This window comes from Vicugna pacos, chromosome 22 (assembly GCF_048564905.1).
Source record: "Vicugna pacos chromosome 22, VicPac4, whole genome shotgun sequence".
NCBI lineage: Eukaryota > Metazoa > Chordata > Mammalia > Artiodactyla > Camelidae > Vicugna > Vicugna pacos.
This window is the reverse complement of record NC_133008.1, coordinates 25249089-25273768: the sequence shown is the minus strand read 5'-3', so window position 1 is coordinate 25273768 and position 24680 is coordinate 25249089. Positions and strand designations below refer to the sequence as shown.

Genomic DNA, 24680 nt, shown 5'->3' with positions numbered 1-24680 from the left:
TGTCCCGGCGTGGACGTTGCCTCCCGCTCCGGCTGACCTCTAGGGTCACTAACGTGCGCTTCACCATCGCAAGTGGCTCTGCCCGTGTCGGGCTGTGTCCTGCGCGGGTCGTGGGAGTCGTTAGGAGGGACTGAGACAAACCCAGGAAACCTAGAAATGGTGAGTGTGCTGCCCCAGGGTGCGGAAACGGAGAGATACGGGGCTGGTTGGAACCAGCCGGAACCGGCCGTAGAGGGACCGGACCCCCACGCGGTCAGCTCTCTCGAGTCTGCGGACTCGTGTCCGCCGGGGACGCCGCTCGGACCTCAGTCCTCTCTGGCTCGCAGCTTCGGGGCGGGGCCGGCAGCCGGGACCCCGGGCGTCCTGTCCCGTCACTGTGCGCGGTGACTTCGGCCCCGGAGCCTCTCTGGGCAGCTCTGCGCCGGCAGCCTCGCGTCTCCTCCACATTGTGTGGTGACCGCGGGGGACGGTCATCAGGGAACAGTCGTTGACTCGGGCTACGGGGTTCGTGCGTGGAAGGATCTGTGTTACCAACCCCTCCTTTTTACCCAGTGGGGACCACTTTTCTCCTGAGTTTTCCAAATGTTTGGGAAACAGAGTCTTAAATCCACGAGCCTGTGTAGAGTAGCTCTCTGTAGGGCTGGTAATAAATGACTGAATTTCCAGATCGCTCCCCGCATTTCCAGAGCACTCTTTCCCACACTGATTCACAACATCCTTATCAACTATTCGTCTTCCGGGATTCATATCAAAAAGGCTCAGGATCTTAACTACTTATCCTTTTCCAGAGAGAGCCATGGATGGCTTGTCTTTTTTCTTTCTGTTTTTCTTTTTTCCTCCTTTTTTTGTTGTTTTGGTCTATGGATATTTTACGTGAGAGAAAAGCGGAGAATAACCACCCGGAATATATCATATGAAATCTTTTCTCTTCCAAGTTTATTTCCTGGAAACAGACAACCTATGGGAAATCCTTTGGTGGAGGCTCTCCTTTGAAACTTTCCGGGGTGATCTGTCCTGTAAGCATTGCCCCCTCTGGGTTTGTCACCTTGAAAAGATTTATTCACTTATTTAAGTGTCTGTTTTTCAATAGAGGTAAAATGTATTTAACTAATAGAGCTTGAAATGCAGTATAAGTTATTTCCAAAGGGACAAAAAAGAGTGAATTTCCGCAAAAATAAAATATTACAATGTTACATTCCATTTGTTATGAATTTTTTCTTCTAAGAATGTGTAGGAAGTTTCTGAGATGTATACTCTTCTTTTGGATGATTTCAATAGAAATTCCAGGGCTTAGACTTGAAAATCAAAGTGTCCAAATGTGATTAATTATTTACAGTGTGTTACCGTGAAAATAATAATTAACTGGCATCTTCTTTTACAGATAAATAGATATTTGGGGTTTGCTCATTGAACTAGTAAAAGTACCTTGCAGTCTTCCGTCCTTTCCGAATAAATACTGGGTTTGAATGATTTTGCTGGATTGTCAAACACTGGGCTTGTGTCATTTGAAATACTATAGTAGATCCCAAATAACTCCAGTGGAGTGTGGAGGACTATGGTCAGTGACCCAAGTTAAGGTCCTCTTGAGCCTGCAAAGGGAAGTACTTGGAGGCCCCGATGGTTCTTCTTGGGGCGCCTCCCCCCCCCCCCACCTGGTCACCTTCACCATGGAAGAGGGTGAAACTACAGAGCCCTGGAAAGCTGAAGAACCAAGTGCACATGGGGGTTAGAGCGCTGTAGTTGCAGTTCCTTAGTCTTGGACGTTTTTAAGCAGTATGTTTGAGTGTTGCATCCATAAGAAGGTGCACTTAGTGTAATTTGTGCACAGAGAAGTCTGTGACCATCAGCTCTTCTTTCTCCTTAACAAAGTGTTTATGATTGTGGGAGTTCATTTGGGTCGGAACCTGCTGAGAAATTCCTCGCTGGTGAGAGTGGAAGCCTGGGGGAGGGAGGGGCTTGCTCACCGTCAGGCAAGAGGACAGTACCTGCAGCTGCCAGAGTTCATTTGGGGGGGGCCCTACCCTTCTTCACCGGGGACTGACTCGCTTCTAGGGTTCCTGTTTCCGTCAGGAGTGTCTGCACCACAATTTTCAGAATATGTTTAACTTTCTGAATGTGGGTTTTCCTTTTGAACTGTAGGAAGCAGTCTGCTTGTCTCAGCCAATTAGTGTATTTGCTTTCCTTTCCTTTGGATTCCTTTATCTGTTGAACATTGTGGTCCTGTAATTCTTTTCCTTAGTACTTCCCACCCAACCCCTCTGCATCCACACAGTTTGTGCTACTTTTTATATCTCATGTTACTCCAGTACATTTTTAACAGTTGCTGAACCAATATTGATGTGTTAAAGTCCGCAGTTTTACATTATGCTTGACTATTTCTCTTATATTATCTATGGGGTTGCAAACATTTAATGGCATATGTCCATCATTGCTGTATTATACAGAGTAGTTTCACTTCCATCAAATCCCTTATGCTCCACCTATTCATTCATCCATCCCCCAAATGCCTATCAGCCAAGATCTTTTACTAGCTCATAATTTTGTCTTTTTCAGAATGTCTTACATTTGAAATCATACAGAATGTAGCCTTGTCGATGGGCTTCTTTCACTTAGTGATATGCTGTTATGATTCCTCTATGTGCTTTCATGGCGTGATACCTCATTTCATTTTTTTAACTGAACAATAGTTTATCATATTGATATGCCACTGATTGTTATCCATTCAACTCTTAAATAGTATCTTGCTTAGCTCTAATTCTTGCCAATTATGAATAAAGCACAGGCAAACATTCGTGTGCAGGTTTTTTGCAAACACAAGGTTTCAGCTCATTTAGGTCAATACCAAGGAGTGTGATTGCTGGATCTTACTATATATGTATGAGTACAATTAATTTTGACATGAAATTCCTGTCTGCCATTGTAGACTTACCAAATTATGTTCCCACTAGCAGTGAATGAGAGTCACCTGCAGCTTCACATCTAATAGCCATTTAGTAAGTGTGTAGCGACATCTCTTTCCTTCTGTCCTGAGTGTGCTTTCATATTGCTTATTTCCCATTTGTATATCTTCTTTAGTGAGGTGTCTGTTCAGATCATTTTTAATTGGGTTGTTGGTGTTTTTACTCTTGAGTGTAAGAGTTCTTTGTATATTTGGGATACCAGTCATTTATCAAACTTTGTCAAAAAAAAAAACCCAAAACTTTGTCTTACAGAGATTTTAGCCTTGTCTGTGACTTGTCTTTCCCAGGGCACGAGTTTTTCATATCAGTGAAGTAAAACATCATTTTTTTCCTTCGTGGATTCTTTTCTTCTTTTGGTGTTGTATCTGAAAATTCATCACTAAAGACAAGGTCACCTAGATTTTCTATCCTGTTATATCTAGGAGTTTTTACTTTTGCATTTTACGTTTCGATCAGTGATCTATTTTGAGTTAATTTTTATGAAAGACTTATGTTTACCTCCCCTTTGTGTGTATGTGTGTGTGTGTGTGTGTGTATGTGTTTTGTATGTGGCTATTACTTCAAGCAATTTTTTTTTAAGATTTTCTTTTGTCCATTGAATTGCCTTTACTTCTTTGTCAGAGATCAGTTGAATACATTTTGTGTGTGTTTATAGCAAAGCAGTTGACATTTGTATCCTTCGACCTTGCCGTGGGATATGTACACTCTTACTGATTCCTGGAGTTGTCTCTGGTGGTGTGGATGCTCCAGATGTTTTACATAGACAGTCATGGCCCATAGAACAAAGATAGTTTTCTTTCTTGCTTAACAGTCTGCGTATCTTTTATTTCTTTTTCATCTATTACTGCAGTGGCTAGAGCTTCCAGTGCAACACTGAATACGTGCTTCCTTGTCCTGCTACATTCCCAGTGAAGCATCCAGATTCTCACCATTAAGTATGATGTTAGCTACAGGTGTCCTGTATAGCTTTTTTTTTTTCCAAGAACAGAGTTCCCTTCTATTGTTAGTTTATTATCATTGTGAATGTTGGCTTGTATCAAATCCTTTTTCATTTTTTATCTCCCTTTCCTTTCACTTCTGTTATGAATAATTTCTGTCTTCCCTCTCTGCTCAGTTATCTTGACTAGATGTTTATCAATTTTATTAACCCTTCCAAAAACCAGGCATAATGCTATTGCACGCTTAACAGACTACAGTACAGTGTTAACATAACTTTTATATGTGCTGGGAGACCAAAAACTTCATGTGACTTGCTTTATGGCGATATTCACTTTATTGTGGCAGTCTGGAAACAAACCCAAAATAACTTCAAGGTATGTGTGTACCACTATACCACTTCACTGATCGTGCAAGTTCCTCATACCACACTGTTCCCAATTCCCCCCTCCCATCCCTGTCACATTGCTGTCATTTATTTCACTTATCTATAATATTATTACCAAATACGTTCGTTGTTGCTAACATTACTTTAAACAAAGTGCCATCTGCTATATTAAATACTAAAGATATTTCACCATAATTTATTCCTTTTCTAATCCTCCACCTTTATCATTTACATTTTTTATGATAAATTTTTGAACATTCATTCAAAGTAGGTGTACTAATGATAAATTCCCTCAATTTTTGTCTCAGAAAGTCCTTATTTATTCTTTACTTTTGAAGGATAATTTTGCTTGTCCCAGAATTCTAGGAAAATTTTTTTTTAATTTCGTAACTTTAAATATTTCACTCCACTCTGTTCTTGTTTGCACAGTGTCTGAAAAGTAGTCCGATTAATTCAAATCTTTGTTTCTCTATATCTAAGATGTATTTTGCCCTCTGGCTTCTTTCAATATATTCTCTTTGTCTTTGATTTTTCACTTGTTTGAATATGATACACAGTCGTCCCGTGGTGTCGTTGGGGGATTGATTCCAGAACCTGTCATGGACACCAAAATCCACAGATGCTCAAGCTCCATAGCTGGCCCTCATATATGTGGGATCCTCATTCGTGGATATGGAGGGCTGACTGCGTATTTATTGAAAAAGATCCACGTATAGGTGGACCCATGCTGTTCAATCCATGTAGTTCAAGGGTCACCTGTAGTTGGGTGTGCAGTTTTGATGTTTTCAAGTTTATAGTGTTCACTGAGCTTCCTGTATTTGTAGTTTGAAGTCTACCATTAATTTTAGGAAATTTTGGTGTTTATTAATTCACTTATTTTTACTGTTTGTTTCTGATTTTTCCTTTAGGTGTTACCATTATGTGTATTTTAAAGATTCTGTTGAAGAACATTGTCCTGGGGTTCATGGATATTTTATTCTGTCTTTTTGTTATTTTTTGACTTTGCATTAGACTCTGGTAAAATAGATTTTTTTTGAGTATAGGCTTTGTTAAGAACAGAATATTTAGGGAATATTTCAGAATTCCCTCTTCCTTTTCTCCATCCCAATTTTGGAGACACTGGTCTGCCCTTTGATCTCAGTGCATTCATGGATCTAAGAAAAACTGTTCAAGTTTTTTCATTTTCTTCTTGTGAGAGAAGAATGATGGCTTCTAAGTTCCCGACATTCCAGACCAGAAGTTGGCAGGGCACCATCTACAATAGCTTCTTCTTGAAATTGGAGACTGGCGGTTTTATATTCTTTTGGAGGAAAGTGCTCCTGACACTTTTATGTATTTTATAATCATGGACTCATTCTCCATCAAAACCATTGTGGACTTCAGTGAACTCTTTGCAATCTGCAGCTCTTAACATGTTCCTCAAGTGCAGCCAGGCCCAGGGTGCACTGTTAGGGACTGACAGGAAAGATCTCTTTTGGCACATTATTTCACTGTGTGTTCTAAAAAAAATGGCTGGAAGCAGCCTGAGGCACATGAGTATTGGGATTTTTTTTCCTAAATTGTCATGCCCTTTCCTCGTGTCTGAGCTCTGGGTTCCAAATAATGTTCTAACTCAGTCATATCAGAAGAAGAAGGAAAGACTTATGTCTGTGATAAACATTACACAAGTTAAAAGCAAGGCTTCCCCCTAGGAATATATACATTTAGGGAGCTGCATCTGATCACTTCTGATAGCCTGGGGGACTTCAGGACAATGTAGCCAGCAGGGCTTTGTTAAAAGTTTGATTATAACAGGCCTCCTGGATTCTGACGTTGGGTAACAGGACTAGAAGACTAAAACTTCCAGTTCTTCACTGTTTTTATTCATTGAAACCTTATGCAGATTTGACCTTTGGCCTCGTGGAGTGCTGTAACAGATGGATAATAAGGAAAAAGATGAAAGAATTTTTCTCACAAAGAATTATTGGTCTTAAAATGATACTTGTTTCATTTGTATAGCATTTCCATCATTCCCCAACATGGTGTGCACTCTGCTATTAGACAGGAATAAGGTGTAGTAAGACAACTGTAAAAGTGTGTAAATAATTTGCATGTTTTCATGATGCTGTTAATCTTATGAAGAAGTAAGTGGATAGAGTAAGTTTTTGATGATCAAATCATAGATAAATGTTTGGGGAAGACAGATTTAGACATAACCCTCCTGTAAATGCAGTACAGATGTCCAGTGCTGTCAGTCTCACTCATCCTGCTGTACACATGTGTGGGATATTTTAGGACTCAGTGACTTTTGAGGATGTGGCTGTGAACTTCACCATGGAGGAGTGGACTTTACTGGGTCCTTCACAGAAGAAACTCTACAGAGATGTGATGCGGGAAACCTTCAGGAATCTGGCCTCAGTAGGTAAGGACAACAACATTTCTTCACCTTATCAATTCGAGAATGAATTGTTCTTGCTGAGTATTGCTCTAAGGTGTGGAATGTGGAAAAGGAAAAATGTTGGTAAGGAAATTAGGCATGGTCACAGCTCTAGGCATGGACCTAGAATCTAATAGTTTTTTAAACCTTCTAAAACTTTGAAATTATTTTTCTGGGTCTACACTTTAGGAAAAACATGGGAAGATCATGACACTGAAGATCAATACAAAAACCAGGAGAGAAAACTAAGGTGAGTTGCACTCACAATAAGAAGTAGTGTCTCATGTGAGAGTCCTAGTGTGTTACAAAATTTTAAAAAGAAGCAAACAACAAATGATCCATGCTTCAGTGTTTATGAGAAATTTTTCAAAAAACAAAAAAAGGAAAATTTCCCCCCAAACACTTTCTGAAATGTGACATAGTTGTTCAGTGTTTGCAAAATAGTTCACTTGGAAACAGTATTAGTAAACCCTGCACGTGAATATTACTGTTTAAATGTAGCAAGGGTGATGTCCTCTTGCAGAGCGTTCAGTATATTCAACTTAAACAATTCAGGCTGGGGGAAACCTACACTGTCCCTATAAATCATAATAAATATAATAAATGTAAAATCATTAATAAAGAAATCACTAATAATGTGCTTCTCATTATTTACAAAAGTTATGTGGTTGAGGCACTCTGTGAAAATAAAGAGGGTAATCAGTGTGGAGAAGACTTCAGCCTTATTCCAAATCTCAGTCTGAACAAGGAAACTACTGAAGTAAAATCATGTGAATGCAGCGCATGTGGAGAAGTCTTCCTGCATCATTCATCCCTTAATAGACACATCCACTGTCACATGGCACACAAACCATGTGAGCATCAGAAATACAGAGAGAAGCCATGGAAATGTCAGGACTGTGGGGAAGTTTTTATGTGTCTCGGAACCCTGCAAAGACACATGATAATGCACACTGGAGATGCCCCTTATAAATGTAAGGAATGTGGGAAAGCCTTCACTTGTTCTAGTTCACTTGGAATACATGAAAGAACTCACACTGAAAAGAAACCCTATCACTGTGAACAATCTGGAAGAGTCTGCAGATACCAGACACATGGCAGGACTGGCACAGGAGAGAAACTCTATGAATGTAAGCCTTGTGGTAAGACTTACATCTCCCTTCAGGGCTTAAAAATACATGAAAGAAATCACACTGGAGAGAAACCCTTTGAATGTAAGGAGTGTGGTAAAACTTTCCGTTCTCATGTAGGTTTCAAAATGCATGAAAGAAATCACAGTGGAGAGAAACTGTACGAATGTAAAAAATGTACCAAAGCATTCAGTTACCCCAGTTCTCTTCGAAGACATGAAAGAACTCACACTGGAGAGAAACCCTACCAATGTAAGGAATGTGGGAAAGTCTACAGAGATCACGGTTCCTTTCAAACGCACGAAAGGACTCACAGAGGAGAGAAACCCTATGAATGTAATGAATGTGGAAAAACTTTTCTTTCTCTTTCAAGCTTCCGAGCACACATGATCACTCACTTTGGAAATGGACCTTATAAATGTACGGAATGTGAGAAAACATTCTCTTCTCCCAGTTCGTTTCGAATACATGAAAGAAGTCACACTGGAGAGAAACCCTATGAATGTAAACAGTGTGGTAAAGCCTTCGGTTATTACTGTTCCTTACGAGCACATGGAAGGACTCACACTGGAGAGAAACCCTATGAATGTAAACAATGTGGTAAAACCTTCAGTTACTGCTATTCCTTACAAGTCCACAGAAGAATTCACACAGGAGAGAAACCCTATGTATGTAAAATTTGTGGTAAAGGCTTCAGGTGTTCTAGTCATGTTCAGGTACATGAAAGAACTCACACTGGAGAGAAACCCTTTGTATGTAGTGAATGTGGAAAAGCCTTCATTTGTCACGAATACTTCCGAACCCACATGAGACTGCACACTGGAGAGAAACCATATAGATGTGAAGAATGCGGGAAAGCCTTTAGTCGTCTCAGTTCCTTCCGAAAGCATGAAATGAGTCACTGGATAAATACTCTTGAATGTAAAACAGCATTAGAAAGACTTCAATTGGCCCACCTCTTTACATGGAAAAACTCTCATGGAAAAGAAGTAAAAATGTAAGTAACATTACAAAGCTTGATGGAAATTAATCTATGTATAATGTTTGAGGAAACTTTCAATGTGAAAGAATTATAGAAATTTAAATATTATGCATGCTAAGCCTCTTTAAGTATATCATTGGATTGTAGATTTTTACCAGTTATTTTGATTGTTTTTATTTTAGTTTTTGTTGAAGTATAGTTACTGTACAATATAATAAGTTACAGGTGTACAGTATAGTGATTGACAATTCTTAAAGGTTATACTGCATTTGTAGTTATAATAAAATATTGGCCATGTTCCTGTGTTATACCATATACCCTTGGAGCTTATTTTATACCTACCCCACTTTTAGAAATGAAGATTGAAGTGAGGTAACTCTGCAAGTTGCCTTTCAACAATAATACATGATAATAATAGGTAGTTCTTTTTTGTTAAATGAGTTAATGATATGTTCTCATTCTATTTTGAAGCCTGTGGGGTTCATGGGTAAATTAAAGTGTATTTATAATGTGCGGTTAGGCTTACTTTTTTTAATAACATTTTATTTGTTCTGTTAAGTGGTCATTGAAAACTGACAGTGTGGTATTTGTTGAGTATCTCCTACTGGCCTTGTGAACATTCCTTGATATCTCTACTTTATTATATATATTCTATCTTTCTTACTGATGAAGCTCCTTTTTCAGGATGACAAGTATAGGAACCTTTTTCCATCTCCCGTGCTAGTAAGCAGTTGAATAAATATTTACGTATGCCTCATTTACAAAAGAATATAGATCCTTGTGAATTACTATTTTCATATTTGGACCTTTGCTTTATGTCTTTCCTTCTGATTGTAATTTGGTGAATAGACTTTTATTTAAGAGTGGTCTGTGCTAGGACAGGTAATCTAGAGTTGGAGGTATCTTCCCTGTGAGTAATGTGACAAAGTAGATTTTCCAGAATCTGTCTTCTTTATGGTCCCACGTCAGAATTCACTAGTAGCCTCACTTGCATGAGATTTGGAAGGAAGGAGCGAAGAAAGCATTACTGAAATTCTGTAGCCACCATACTCAGGGAGAGACAGATGCATAGGAGCTTTGAGGAAGCATATCTTCTAGCCCCTTTTCCAGATTCTTTGTCCTTCCACTGAAGCGTGTACTCAAAACCATGACCAACTGTTTCATTTCCATCTTCTTAGAGGTGTAGGTTTCCACAGATGTCTTCACTAGTTCCACCTCAAAGGTTCATGAGAGTTTGGATTTTTTTGGAAGGCCTTATGTGTCCACCAGGAAACTAGTTCAGGCTTCCGTGGTTGGGAGTATTCTGTTTACCCTCCTCTCTAGATTGTATCTCTGTAAGGTCTCACTTGTATAGGGAACACTTCATGCTGTTAATAGCGAGTATGTTTTCCTGATTCACCATGATGTTCATAATGATGTGGCCAAAAAGAGTGACAAGGTGTTTGTTTCTCTGCCACATCATGCAGTGGCTGCCTTGACCTGGTCCTTCACGTGAGAATAAGCACCTTCTATGTGTCAGGAAGACTGTGGGTGTTTTGTGTTACTTGCAGCTGAATGTGATCCCTCAGTCTGTTTTCAGTTACGATTCGGTTGTATGTGATTAAAAGTATGTGCATTTTTTTGGTCAAACAAATGCTTCTGTAGTTGTTTCATAGAAATACTTTATAAACTATTTCCTAAGCCATAGCATGCGAACAGGTTTTCATTCCTGAGAGGATATATTAATATATCTCATTGTAATTATAGATTTTGAAGTGATCTTTGCAATTTTCTTCATCTAATCATCATACATTATGAGTCAACTTTACCATAGACATACAAGTTCAGGTTTTTTTCCCCCTCAGGAAAATTTTATTTTTTTCTTCTCTTATAGTTATTTTTGTCATGAAACTGATTTCTTATCCATTTTTAATACCAAAAACTTAAATCCTGGTTTTTTTCAGTGCTATCCTGCCAGTGATCCTCAGGGTCATACCTGAAGTCAAAGAGGTGGGTGTAATGAATTCTAATGATAGAATGACCACAAGTATACACGACATGGGGTGTAACATACAAGGTGGCTGGGACTTTCGTAGGGTTTGACTTGCATTAGATGATTTGATTGCTGTTCAAGGTACCAAGATTTTTGTGTGTGTTGAGTGCTATGAGGAGGTAAACTTATTTTGTCATTGGTAATCATAAACCTTTCTAGAAGGCAAAAACAATGTTTTAGAGCTAAACTTAATTCATAAGAAGCCCCATCCCTCAAATTAGCAGGAAGAGGGGAATAGTGGTCATTTCTATAATTTGTAATTGTCACTTTTACCATTTTTAGCGACATGGTTACAAAATGCCCTTCTTCTCGTCATGATTTATCACAGTCACCGTGTACTTGGTCTCTTCAGCAGGGTGAGACCGGGCCTTGCGGTGAATGCAGGCCAGCTCCCGGGCCTCTGGAACAACTTTTGCCTTTCCGGCTTGTTATCTAAACACTGCTGTATTTCCCACAGTGTGTTATACACCATTTACTATATGGTATCTCAGTTAAAACATACGTCCACTTCTTAGTATACTACATGGTAATTTTAATACCTCCTTTATGACTCAGCTAAGGCCATGAGTTTAGGTAAATTGTGAGAGAACACAAACCTAGCAAGGCTAGAAAGGCAGGGCCACTGTTCCAATAAGGTCTTCTCTTCTCAGAGACTATCTCGGACTTTCTCAGAGATGCTACTCTTGATAGTTTCAACATCCCTCATTGCCATGCACTTTAGAATCAACGTACCCTACTTAGTGTAAATCAAGGCACTGTAGGATTTGGTTATAGTGGCGTAAGACCAACAAGTTCTTGCAGTCCTGAGGCCTATATTTTTGTGGGAAAAAAAGAGACGGTTAACAAATGGTAAAGCTTTGATTTGTAAGATAGAAGTAAGAGCTTTGAAGGAAAGTAGAAAATGAGACGCTATAAAAGAGGTGTATATATAGCTTTTCTATGCAGGTAGGAGGCTCAGTGAATGAAGATGTCATAAATCATTTCTATTTCTGCCACGTTATGTATATGAAACACTCTCCAGGAACTGGTTGAGTGTGGAAGTAGAAGGTGGGACATAGAACATCCTGCTTTCCTTGATTAACAGTAAAGATTCCCCATAAAGATAAAGACATGGATATGGTTCATTTTCATGTTTACAGTTGTTAGAATTTTTGTTTGTATAATGTGTGGTCTTGAGTTTGGACATTGTTATCTGAGACTGGAGACTGCCTGTTGATTTGGGCACATGTATTTCTGCCATTTAGTCTGGGTTAGGGTCAGGGTTGTATTTAACATCATCTGAGAGGATTTTCATTTTTATATAAATATTCAGAATATTATACTGTTTGGCATTTTCATTTTACTGCTGTACAGATTAACACAGTGTATACCCCCATTAAAGCATGGGGTTCCTCCCGGTTGGAGAAAGAGTTACCTTTATCTGCATTGTTGTAGCCCATCCTGAGTTAGTTCTATGAGTAGGTTTCCCTGTAGTTCTCAATGGAAACACCAAAAAAGACATGCTTGTTTAGGGGAAATCATTCAGTGTATAATTGAGGTGACCTGCAGAAAGAGGACATATCATTTTGAGTAATATACTAATTGAGTATAAAAGGAGAAATGGGCAATTTTCAGTGTCTCTTCATTGCAGGAGCGGCTGGGATTCTCTTGCTTCAGTGATCCATAATCCATAGCCTGTTTTGCTGTTCACAGGTTTCGTTTCCATATGCTTAAACTTTCAGCATATGTTGTGGAAAAATGGAAAACAACAGTGAGAGTTTTAAAGTTTAAATCAGCAAGTGAAATTCAGTCTTTTCCTCTTTTTCCCCTCCTTTTTTTCTTTCTTTCTGTTTTTTTTTTTTCTTTTCAGTAGTTGTACCTTATGTATTGGAGTGGTTTCATTTCCCTGCTGAGGGCAATAAATTTACTTGGTTTTCTGACTACATTCTTGTGCCTGAGAGGTAATGGTGTTAAATCTGACCTGTGAGTGCATGTAATCCATAACCATTTATTGGCCTCTAATCTAAATGTTAGGCAAAATTCAAGGGACTTCTCTCCTCTGCCATGGCTAACTGGGTGTATGACCAGTGCGCCAGAGATTAAAAAGACACCACTGGTAATATAGTCGATGGACTGACTTTTCAGACCAAGGAGGGGGCCCCTACAGCTATTGGCAAATAGACTTTGTAGGGCCCCTCACTCCCTCTTTTGGCTGCATCTTATTCTTTCACCACCACCAGAATGCAAGGAAGACACATTAGAAATTACTGATATTATCAACTGGATTCTGGGAACACCCCACACTGGGTTCTTGAAAATGACATTCAGAGGACCTCTCGTGATGAGATCAGGTTACAAGCCTCACCGATGGCCCAACGGCTAATACCTTGCTTCCCTGTAGACAAGTCTTCCTGCTGTTGCAGCATTAATTAGATTCAGTCACCAATCTCTGTGGCCTATTTCTTTGTCCTGTTCACCAGGACTACTGGCACTGGATTACAAGTAGAACCTTCCCATACTAGGTGTTTCTGTTAGAGTGGTCACTCCTGCAGGTCTTTGTTTTATTGTAATAGTGTACCCAGGCCCCCACACTTTATCCCACTCCCAGGCCCCCCTCCTGACATCACCTGTAGTCTGTGTACCCTGAGTGTCGTATTTGATTTTGGGACTCCATCAAAGCCCCTCCGGCTTACCCAGCACAAATTGCTGTTTTCCTCATTTGCACTCACATGCTCATTGTCATGGGAGTCCCTGGTACTTACCTGTGCATACGTGATCTCTTTCCACAAATACATCATCAATGCCAATCATGAAATGTCCAAAACACTTAAAATACACGTAGCATACAGCTCATTGCAGGAAATGGGGGAAAAACATTTTGACAGATACATAGAAAGCATTCTTTTTCCTGTAAATTAGGCCATCCCTCAAGGAAAACTAGTTTGCCACAGCCTTATCAGACTGGGGAAGGAGCAGTCGGACAACTCCCTGACCCTTCGAGTTTTTTCTGTGACAGAAAGTGAGGACTAAAAGCCAGGAGCCTCTTCTGACGTGCGTAGTCCAGGGATTTTGTCCCATGAAAACATTTAACAGGTTTAATCACATAACAGAACATTTTCCCACCACACACCTGACCACTGTGTGAACAGGGTTCCAGTATAAAACCAGTGGAATAAAACAGATATAGGGCACAGACTCTATTTTCAAATGAATTTCAAGGGATATCCAAACACAGCAGGGAGATAACGAGGACCCGGGAGGATGTTGAAACCCTTGGCCCTCACCACTACAGCAAATATTAAACTAATTCCTAGTCAAGGAAACATGAAACGTTACACTGAGGGCCTATTTACCTCAGATCTTACTGTGAAAATACATAAATAATTGGAATTTATAGAACACATGTGCTTCCTGGTTTCACTTGGTTAAAATTATTGTTTTGTTTTAATTTTTCCATAAGCAAGCATTTTGGATATTTTCTGTAGTCTCATGGTCCCTCATCAAGTATTAGCCAACCTTGGGAATTTTGAGCAGAAAACAGGTAAGTGTTGGATTTCAGAGCATTAAGGACAGATATCTTTATATATACATGCACATTTGAAGGGGAAATACGTTTCTTGGTGTTTCAAACGCTGTACAAATCAGATTAACTGCAAAAATAAAAACATGGATTGGAAGGTGGATCAAGAAGGCAGTGTAGGAGGATGTGAAACTCACCTCCCCCCACAAACATATTAAAAATGCATCTACACGTGGAACAATTAGCAACTGGAAACTGGCAGATCTCTTATACAACCAAAGCTGCAAAAAGGTCCCCACATAACCAAGTAGGAAGGGGACAAAATATGGACATGGGACAGGACCGGCACCCCTAGGAGGGATCTGTGAGTGAGGGAGGGTCAGCACAGGCACGTCTTCACCCTGTAAAGCCCCCCTGCTTGCTGGGAGGTCCGCTGGATTGGGTAGAGGGGCTGGCACGTGCTGGCTTGCCAGCAATCAGGTCAGAGAGACTGATGCCGAGGGCTGCCACCTCCCCGTACTCCCCAGCCCATGTACCTCTCTTTCAACCCTAGTTAGCAGCCTGCGTGGGTTATCTTAATGCCTACTTAAAGCTTGCTTGCTTTTTTTTTTTAACCCCCTTTTAAAAATTTATTTATTTTAATGGAGGTACTGGGAGTTGAACCCAGGAGTTTTGCAATCCAGTCTCTTAGGCATATTAGAGTTTCCAGGTTAACACATCCATCAGCTCACATAGTGTGCGTGCGTGTGTGTGTGTGTGTGTGTGTGTGTTGGGATGAGGAGGGGAGGTGAGAACTCTTAATCCACTGTTTTAGCAAATTTCAGGTATACAATATAGTATATGTATATCAAATCACATTGTAATCTTTAAATATAGACGATTTTATTAATCAATTATACCTCAACAAATCTGGGAGGAGTATGATGGAAAGAGGTTCAGGTGCATCCCAAGTTTATGTAATGATTTATAGTTTTCTTATATTAGTGAAAACAGGAATCAGTTGTCTTAGAGATATAGCTGTTTACATTTCAAAATTCTCTAGGGACAAAGGCAAAAACTGATCGAAAATAAATTTCCTTCCAATATAAAATGTACACCGGAGAATTTAATGAACATGTCTCACACCCTGTGGTTAGACTGAAAAGAGTCTTTGAGCCCAGCTGAGGGCTGTAGGGTTCAAACTTCCCACCAGAGCCAAGGGCTTAGGATCCTTTCTCTTAAGTATAAATGAGCAGGGTTGGAGCAGGGGTGGATGGAAGGCTCAACGCTGTCAAGTATCAAAGATTAAAACAGAGCCAGACTCCATTACAGATGGTGAAGTCACATTTTAATTTCTGTGTTTCTAAAAAAAAAAGGAGTTACAGTTCCACGCGTGGCCTCCCAGCCGTACACCAAACCCTTGACCCCTAGAGGACATAGACCCTCTCGTTCCAGTGTGGCCTGGTGTTGGGCTGCACCCTGCAGATTTGCAAGCCTTGTAATTGCCCAGCCTCAAGACCAAAGAAAGACAGGAATCAGTGACAGACATCAGTGGTTTAATGGAGAGAGGAGCTTGCTTGTCCAAAGCAAAAATGTCCTGGAGCTACACCCTACTGTGGGCAGCAGATGGCTGGCAGGACAAGGCAGCAGTCAATGCTGGGGGGAGGTTACCAATTATAAAGGAAATTGACCTCAGGTTGGCTACTCAGTTACCAGGGAAACCAGCAGAGGAGCACACCCCTCACCACCCCTTGGATAAACTGGCAGTGGAGACATTCTGATCTAGAGATTAGAACAAACACTAGCCAGGGCAAGTTTACTGATTAGGCTCTGTGATTAAGAGAGCGGGTCAGTCATGTGAGTAGGGTATAGATGAAGCAGGGACTGGTAGGGGCCCTGGATGCACAGAGAGCAAGAGAACAGCCGTCTTGGGTGGCCTGATCATACACCTCCCTGGGCGACCCTCATGTTCTGTTCTTTCTTGCTCCACTTGGAAACGCAATCAGAAATTCCCTGTGTTCATGGGCTCACAAAGAGCTGAGCAAATACGAAGTGGGTAGCCCCAGGCCTGGAAACAGACGTGTCAGGCTGGGTCAGGCTCCCCCGCCTGAGGGAAGTTGGTTTCCAGGAGCTACGCGTCCTCCCGCCTAGCTGTCACTTAAGCACTAATGCGGCCCTGCTAACTGTCCAATCAGGGGCGCCGCTTGGGCAAGTGGGTGGGGCGACGCGCCGCCCCGGCGTGGACGTTCTTACTCCGTTAGGCCGGGCTAACGAGCCGGTTTTCTACCGTTAAACTGCGCTGGGGGCGCTGCTTCAGCCTTGGCACGCTGTGACCCGCGCTGGTCGTGGGAGTCGCTAGGGACAGAGGTAGTTCAGGGAGACCCAGGAAACCCAGAAATGGTGAGTGTGTATTTCCGGGGTGCGAAGACGGAGAGGAGGGGAGGAGGCGGTTGGTTGGAATCTACCCGAATCGGCTGCGGGCCTCCCCGCGGTCAGCTCAGGCTGCGGACCCGGGTGCGCGGGGGGCGCCGCTCGGACCTCAGTCCCCTCCGGCCCGCAGCGTGGGGGCGGGGCCGGCAGCCGGGACCCCTGGCGTCCTGTCCCGTCTCAGCGCCTGGTGACTTCGGCCCCGGCGCTTCTGGTCAGCTCTGCGCCCCCAGCCCCGCGTCCGCCCCAGGTTGTGCGGTGACCACTGGGAGGGTCATCGGGAAACAGTCGTGACTCGGACTTCGAGGTTCGTGCGTGGGAGCAGCTGTGGCCTGTGGGATCCCCAGTCCCTACTCTCTTCCATGGGGCATCTGTTTTTTGAGTTTTCCTGTTATTTGAGTAGCAGACTCAAATCCACGACTCTGTCCTCTCAGCCTAGCTCTTTCTAGGGCTGGCAATAAATCCCTAAATGCGCAGATCCCACCCCACGTTCCCAGAGCCAACTTTCCCTTCCTGATTCACGGCATCGTTATCAACTATTTATCCTCCGTGGTGCATTTCAGACGGACCCAGTATTTTAACTGTTTATCGTTTTCTCTCAGAGCTCTGGATGGCTCTAAAATTTCATTTTATCCATAGATATTTTCCATGAGAAAAATGCAGGGAATAACCGCCTGGAACTGTGTTGCAGGAAATCCTTGTGTCTCTCCTACCAGAAACACCTGGGCACAGACTTCCTATAGGTGGAGGTTCCTCTTTAAACTTTCCTGGGTGATGTGTCCTGTCAGCGTTTGCCCTCCCTGGGATTGTCACCTTTAAAAGCTTTATTCATCTGTTTAAATGCCTATTTTTTCGAAAACAGTAAAATGTAAAATCAATACAGCTTCAAAGACTATAAAATACTTCCAAAGAGCCGAAAGTGGCGAATTTCAGGGGGAAAATATTCCAGGATTACATTCCATTAAAAGAAAATTCTTGCTTTGCTTTTTTCTTTCCCTAAGTGTGTGTCACAAGTCTCTGATGACTATTCCTTGCTTTGGGGTGATTTCAAGTGAAATTCACAGATCATGCAGTGTGTGCTTCAACTTGCAAACCAAATGGTCAAGTGTGATTAATTATTTGCAAACCAGTTTCTTACATCTTTTTTTCTGAAAATAGTAGATATTTGAAGGTTTTGAACTAGTCACAATGCCTTACAGTTTTCATACCTCCTTTATAGACAGTGGATTTCATTTATTTTACTGGATTGCTCAAACACCAGGTTTGTGTCAGTTAAAACATCAACCCTGTTCCAGTGCAACTCCAGTGCAGAGCAGAGGCCTGGAGTCAGTGATTCATGCAAAGGCCCCCTTGAAACTGTAAAGAGAAGTACTCACAGACCCAGGTGTTCTTCCAGGGGAGCCTTCCCTTGCGGGTGTCCTCCCTGCTCACACCTGCCACGGAAGGAGCCTTGAAGCTGAGAGAAGCTACGGAGCCCTGGAAACTGGGGACACACATGCACTTGCGGGGATGGGGCTTGGGGGGAGAGAGGGGTGAATGGGGAGGTGATTCCCTTTCTAAGGTGGTAGTTGTGGTTCCTTAGTCCTAGACAGCTCTGGACGTTATGTTTGAGTTTTGCATCCACAGTGTAGGTGCACTTGGTACAATCTGTGCACACTGAAAGAATCTGTCACGATTACTTGTTCTGGCTCATGGACAAAGGGTTTATGAATTTGGGTCAGAACCTGAGACTGAATCAGGCTGACAGTTTCCTCACTTGTGAGACTAAAGTCTAGTGGAGGCAGAGCTTCCATGCTTACAGGACAGGGGAGGGCGGGTGGAGCTCCCAGAGTTCATCCCTGTGGCTCCTCAGGTGTGCCCACCCTCCTTCTCCAGCCACTAGCCCACTCTAGGGGTGGTATCCCACCAGGAGTGTTTAGAACCCAAGTCTGGGAATTTGGTCATCTTCCTGGAAGCGGGGTTTTCTTCTGAACTGTAGCAAGTAGGCTGCTGATCTGTTTTGATTCCAGTATTTGTGTTTCTTTCTTTGGATTCCTTTCTCAACTGAAGATTGCAATCCTTTGATTCTAGTTTCTATTCGCTTTGAGGTTTCTAATATGTAAGTTGATTGAGAGATACAGTGTGAGTAAAGCAAGAAAATTGTGGAACCAACTAGAATTTTGTTCCATGTAGGCAAAAGAACCTCAGTATGAGGTGGATGTGTTTAAGTGCTCAGGTGCTTTTTCCATTAAATTTTTTAAACTTTTACTTATGTATTTTTATATAATTTTTAAAAGTTACATTCCATTTACAGTTATTACAAAACATTGGCTCTATTCTCCGTGTTGTACAATACATCCTTATAGCCCATCTTACACCCAGTAGTTTGTCCCTCACACTCCCGACCCCTACATTGCCCCTCCCTCCCCCTTCCCCACTGGTAACTACTAGCTGCTTCTCTGTATCTGTGAGTCTGCTTTTTATTTTTTTTGTTATATTCACTAATTTGTTGTATTTCTGAGATTCCACATAGAAGTGGTATCATACAATATTTGTCTTTCTCTGTCTGACTTATTTCACTTAGCATAATGCCCTCCTGCCCATAGAGAACTTTGGCATTTAAAAGGCTATACTGTTCCTAAAGCAAATGCATTCTTATTTTAAATGATGTGAGGAAAAAGCCATTGAATTTATATTTTTGTTGATATGAAGAAAACACTTCAAAGCTTCTATACGTCTTTTAAATTCCTGGTCTTATTTCAGGGTTTAATTGCAAACCCTAATATTTTTATATTACGCTTTTCATTTCCTGTGACGTGTCGTGGAGGGACAAACTATAATGTTCTTGTCAGAAAGTTTTGTAAATTTTTTACAGTGTGCAATTTTATATCTGTTAGCATTTAAAGGATTAAATCTTGGAGTGATTTCCTATGTAGGAAAGTTAAAATTAATTTTTAAAAGCAAAAATTAACTTAAAATAATGATTAAGCATAGGAAAATATGATGTACATAAATTTCTCTCCTGGTTTTAAATAAATAATGCATGTGAAAGGTTAAAATATTCTTAAGATGAGAAACTTAAGGCTCCTTACCCATATATCTTCCTTCACACCTGTGCTCTTACTCTATCCGCCCTCAAATAACCAGTTTTTTAAAATATATATTCCTTTTCATATTCATCTTTATTATAAGCTATTACAAGATATTGAATATAGTTCCCTGTGCTATACAGTAGGACCTTTTTGTTTATCTATTTTATATATAGTAGTTAGTATCTGCAGATCCTGAACTCCCAATTTATCCATCCACCCCGTTTCCTCCCCTCTGGTAACCGTAAGTTTTTTTTCTAACACCTTTATTTCAGAGGTGCAATGTGATGGATTTTGATAGATGTATACACCAATGAAACCACCACCACAATCAAGATGGCTAACATTTCCATCACTCCCCAAGAGGTGCAATTTTTGAATTCCTGATTTATCTCTTCCCACCTCCTTTACCTCCTGGTAACCATAAGTTTGTTCTCTCTGAGTCTGTTTCTGTTTTGTAGATAAGTTCATTTGTGTCCTTTTTTTAGGATTCCACATATAAGCAGTATCCTATGTCATTTTTCTTTCTCTGCTGGCTTTACTTAGTATGATAATCTCTAGGTCCATCCATGTTGCTGCAAATGGCATTATTTCATTCTTTTTTGTGGCTGAGTAGTATTCCATTGTATACATATATACTATATCTTTATCCAATCATCTGTTGATGGACACTTAGGTTGCTTCCATGTGTTGGCTGTTGTAAATAGTGCTGCTGTGAACATTGGGTACATGTATCTAACCAAATTAGAGCCTTTGTCTTTTTGGGATATATGCCCAGGAGTGGGATTGTTGGATCACATGGTAACTATTTTTAGTTTTTAAAGGAACCTCCATATTGCTCTCCATAGTGACTGCATCAATTTACATTCCCACCAGCAGTGTAGGAGGGTTCCCTTTTCTCCACACTCTGTCCAGCACTTATGGTCAGATAACTAGTTTTGATTGCCTCTTGATCATCCTATGTTTCTTTATATAAAAACAAGCCTTGCAAAAGCATATTTTTCTTACGTGGGTTTGTTCTTGTAATGAGTAGACAGGATCCACATGTTTGATGTCTGACTGCTGAAAGTTAAGCCTCGCCCCTCCCTTTCCCCCTAGTTCTTCTTACCTGGCCAGGCTGATAAAGCCCGGAGGCTCCTGCTCTGTGAGCAGCTGCTGCTGCTGCTGGGGCGCGTTTCCTGTGCGCTGTGCTGCCCTGAGTTGCGTTGTTGACCCCTCCGAGCCTGGGTTCTGTATACGGAGGACCCAGAGCCGGCAGTTTAGGTCATTCCTTGTCCTTTAGGAGCAGGTGTATGAGAAGGAGGCCCTCCTCCCAGTGGTCCTGGGTCCATGTCTGGATGGAATCTGTCTGTGTGTTTAGAATGAAGGTGTGACTGAGGCTAGATTCACCCAGACCTTGCGGGGGGAGGATCTTCAGGGGTATGAGGATGAGATGAGCCACTCCATAAAGAGCAGATGCTCTCTCCCTCCATAAAAAACAGTTATTTCAGAGAGAAAAAGAGAGGGTAAAGGCAGCCCTTAGGTGGCAGGCTGAGCCCACTCTCCTAATATCAGGAAGCTGCCCAGGAGCTGTAAGTCCCTCTGCTGCTGCAGCCCCTGCCTCTGCTGCAGCTAAGATCCTGGCCCTCTGAGTTATGGGGGATGTCGACTGAAATAAATGCACAGCCTAGAAGTTGAGAGTTATGTTTTATTTGGTGGGGGGACTCAAGCCGGGGTGACAGCCTCTCAGATCGCTCTGTTCAGTTAAATGAAAGGTGTCCTGTTTCAGTCAGTTATCAGTGTATATAGATATATATACATACACACACACACACACACACACACACACACACACCCATATATATAATGGAATACTACTCAGCCATAAAAATTTTAAACGCCATTTGTAGCAATATGGATGGACCTGGATAATCATTCTGAGTGAAGTAAGCCAGAAAGAGAAAGAAAAATGACATATGACATCGCTTATAAGTGGAAACTTAAAAAAAAAAAGGACACAAATGAACTCATCTACAAAACAGAAACAGACTCAAAGACATAAGAACAAATTTATGGTTACCGGGGGTAAAGGGGGTAGGAAGGGATAAATTGGGAATTTGAAATTTGCACCTCTTAGGGAGTGATGGAAATGTTCGCTCTTGATTGTGGTAGTGGTTTCATGGGTGTATACATCTATCAAAATTCATCAAATTGCACATCTAAAATATGTGTAGTTTACTGTACAGGAACCATACCACAGTAAGGGTGCTTTAAAAATAGAAGGAAAAAAACGGATTATTTAGGATATATTTTTAAATGCCATCTCTTACCCAGTTTTGGAAACAGTGCTTTTCCTGTAACTTCAGTGCTTTGATGGTCTAAGAAGAGTTGTTGATTTCTCACATTTTCACTTTTTTCTGTGAGGTTAGGAATGATGAGGTTAGGAATGATCCAAGTTCCTTAACTACCAGACCAGAAACCAGAGTTCTCTGACTCCAGTTTTTGATGCTTGACTGCTGACAGCTTTAAAGTCTCATTCCCCCTCATTCCCCTTGACCCACAAGTCAAAAGAGTGATAAAAGTGCCTTGGGGCTCCTTCCTTTGGCAATCACAAGACATTCAGGCCTCAGAAGATCCTGTTCTAGCGTGTGAACCTTCACCCAAACCTACCCTCTAACCTTTCTTTTTTTAAAGTCCAGGTACCTCTCCTTTCTCTCTCAAGCCATTTCATGACCGCTGGAGAAATATGCCAAACTTTCCCCTCAGAGACCTCAATTATGGAAGTAAACCCTTCCATACGCTACTCGCAGTGTGTGGTGTCACCAGCTGAGGGATTTATAAGTTCGGTGGTCAAGCCATCATGCTTCCGTAGACCACGTGGAAGTTTGGGGATTAGAGAAACTGGGAGAACACCCTCTGGAATGGCCGATGGGGAAACACTTCCTCCTGCAGTTTGAAAATGGAGGGTTTAGGGTCATTTGGAGGAAAGCGCTGCTGAATCCTTCATATATTTGATGGGCAAATTAGCCACGAATCCACTGTGATTTTCAGCGAGCACACTTGCAATCTGCAGCTCTTAACCTGTTCGGCAAGGTCAGCAAGGCCCAGGGCACAGTGTTCTGCTTCTGCCGTAAAGAGCTATTCTGGCATCTTATCACACTTTGTGTGCCTGTGTGTTCCTCTCCCCAAGGCACACGAGTATAGGGCTTCGTGGTCTAAGCTGTGATGCCTTCTTTCTAGTGTCTGAACTCGAAGTTCCAGGTAATTTCCTAGCCCATTAAATCAGACAGAGAGAGAAAGGGAAAACTGCACGTGTGATAAACATTACACAAGTTAAAAGCAAAACTTCCTGACAAGGACATTCTCGTTCTACGCGCCGCATCACCTGTTTCTAAAGGCCTGGCCTACTCTGGGGACGAAGTAGCCGGCTGGACCTTATTACAAGCTGGATTTCCACAGGTATTCTGGACTCTCATGTTTGGTGATAGGGACAGCAGTACAAACTTTTAGTTCTTCACTCTGTTTTTATTTAGTAAAACCTCACGCAGATTTGACCCTCTGCCTCACGGAGTGCTGTAATGCTGGGCGATAAGAAGGGAGAAGGAAGAGCTTTCCTCACAAGGAATCCATGATCTTAAAATGATAATATTTATTTCATATTTGCAGCATTTCTGTCATTTTCCAACATATTCTGGACCTTGCAATTAGAGATAAATAAAATGTAGTGAGATCACAATAAAAGTGTGTAAATAATTTCTCTGTGTTTATGATACTGTTAAGCTTATGAGGAAGTAAGTGTGGACAGAGAGTTTCTGATGATCAAATCATAGAATAAAGGTTTGGAGAAGACAGAATCATACGTAACCTTCCTCTAAAGGGAGTCAAGATGTCCAATCTTGTCAGTCTCACACATCCTACTTTACACATATTTGGGATGTTTTAGGACCCAGTGGCCTTTGAGGACGTGGCTGTGAACTTCACCCTGGAGGAGTGGGCTTTACTGGATCTTTCGCAGAAGAAGCTTTACAGAGATGTGATGCGGGAAACCTTGAGGAACCTGGCCTCAGTAGGTAGGGATGGCCCCTTCCTTCACTTTGTCAATTAGAGAACGAGTGTTTCTTGCTCATTAACACTGTTCCAAGATGTCAAATGTGGAAATGCAGGACGCTGGTAAATAAACTAGGCAAGGTCACAGCCAACAATGGACTTCGAACCTAATAATTTTTCTGTAACTTCTAATGTTTTGCACTGATTTTTCTCAGTCTATAATTTAGGGAGGAAATCGGAAGATCATGATATTGAAGATCAGTACAAAAACCAGGGGAGAAAGCTAAGGTGAGTCACATCCACAATATAAAGTAGTGGCTCATGTGAGTAGCCCTTTATGTTATGCAATTTTAACAGAAGGAAATAAAAGAAATCATGCATGCTCTAAATTTAGTTATTCTTAGAAAATCTTCACCAAAATTAGCTTATGTGATGTAGATGTTCAATGTTTGTAAAATACTTTACCACTGTTAATAAACTGTGTGTGAATATCACTGTTTTGATCATTGCAAGAGTAAAGCCCTCTTGCAGCTCATTCTTATTTTCAACTTGAAACCACTCAGACAAGGCAGGAAACCTACACTGTTGCTATAAGGATAAAAATGTACTTGAAATACATTTATGAAATATAAGCTTGTTAATGAAGAGCTCATTAATAATGTACTCCTTTTTTAATTCTTTTTGACGGAAGTCATGTGGCAGAGAGACTCTGTGAAAGTAAAGAGGGCGGTCAGTGTGGAGAAAACTTCAGCCTTATTCCAAACGTCAGTCTGGAGAAGAAAACTACCAGAGTGAAACCACGTGAATGCTGCACACGTGGCAAAGTCTTTCCCTGTC

General features: G+C 41.3%; 1 protein-coding gene across 5 annotated transcripts; it reads left to right on the top strand.

Annotated features, from left to right (window-relative positions):
* The first annotated feature begins 2 nt into the window (after nt 1-2).
* LOC102532278 (zinc finger protein 124-like) lies at nt 3-24641 on the top strand. Of its 5 annotated transcripts, XR_012063175.1 has the most exons (7): nt 3-159; nt 6559-6685; nt 6890-6950; nt 7361-8827; nt 23740-23866; nt 24059-24131; nt 24535-24641. XR_012063175.1 is itself a non-coding variant. In XM_031689545.2 (6 exons), exons 1-6 carry the CDS (start codon nt 157-159, stop codon nt 12555-12557), a joined length of 1725 nt encoding a protein of 574 aa, XP_031545405.2. In that variant the 5' UTR covers nt 3-156; the 3' UTR covers nt 12558-12768. The 5 variants fall into 5 exon arrangements, 4 of the variants coding, with proteins under 4 accessions (XP_031545405.2, XP_072803709.1, XP_072803710.1 ...); XM_031689545.2 differs by lacking the exons at nt 23740-23866; nt 24059-24131; nt 24535-24641 and adding exons at nt 10756-10801; nt 12537-12768; XM_072947608.1 differs by lacking the exons at nt 23740-23866; nt 24059-24131; nt 24535-24641 and adding exons at nt 10756-10801; nt 12475-12768.
* Nucleotides 24642-24680: the final 39 nt, after the last annotated feature.

What these genes read in the sequence shown, in the direction of transcription:
- LOC102532278 (XM_072947608.1), top strand. An exon ending in CAGGAATCTGGCCTCAGTAG is followed by an intron (nt 6,686 to 6,889) that starts GTAAGGACAACA and finishes TCTACACTTTAG; the next exon opens with GAAAAACATGGGAAGATCAT. An exon ending in CATGGAAAAGAAGTAAAAAT is followed by an intron (nt 8,828 to 10,755) that starts GTAAGTAACATT and finishes GGTTTTTTTCAG; the next exon opens with TGCTATCCTGCCAGTGATCC.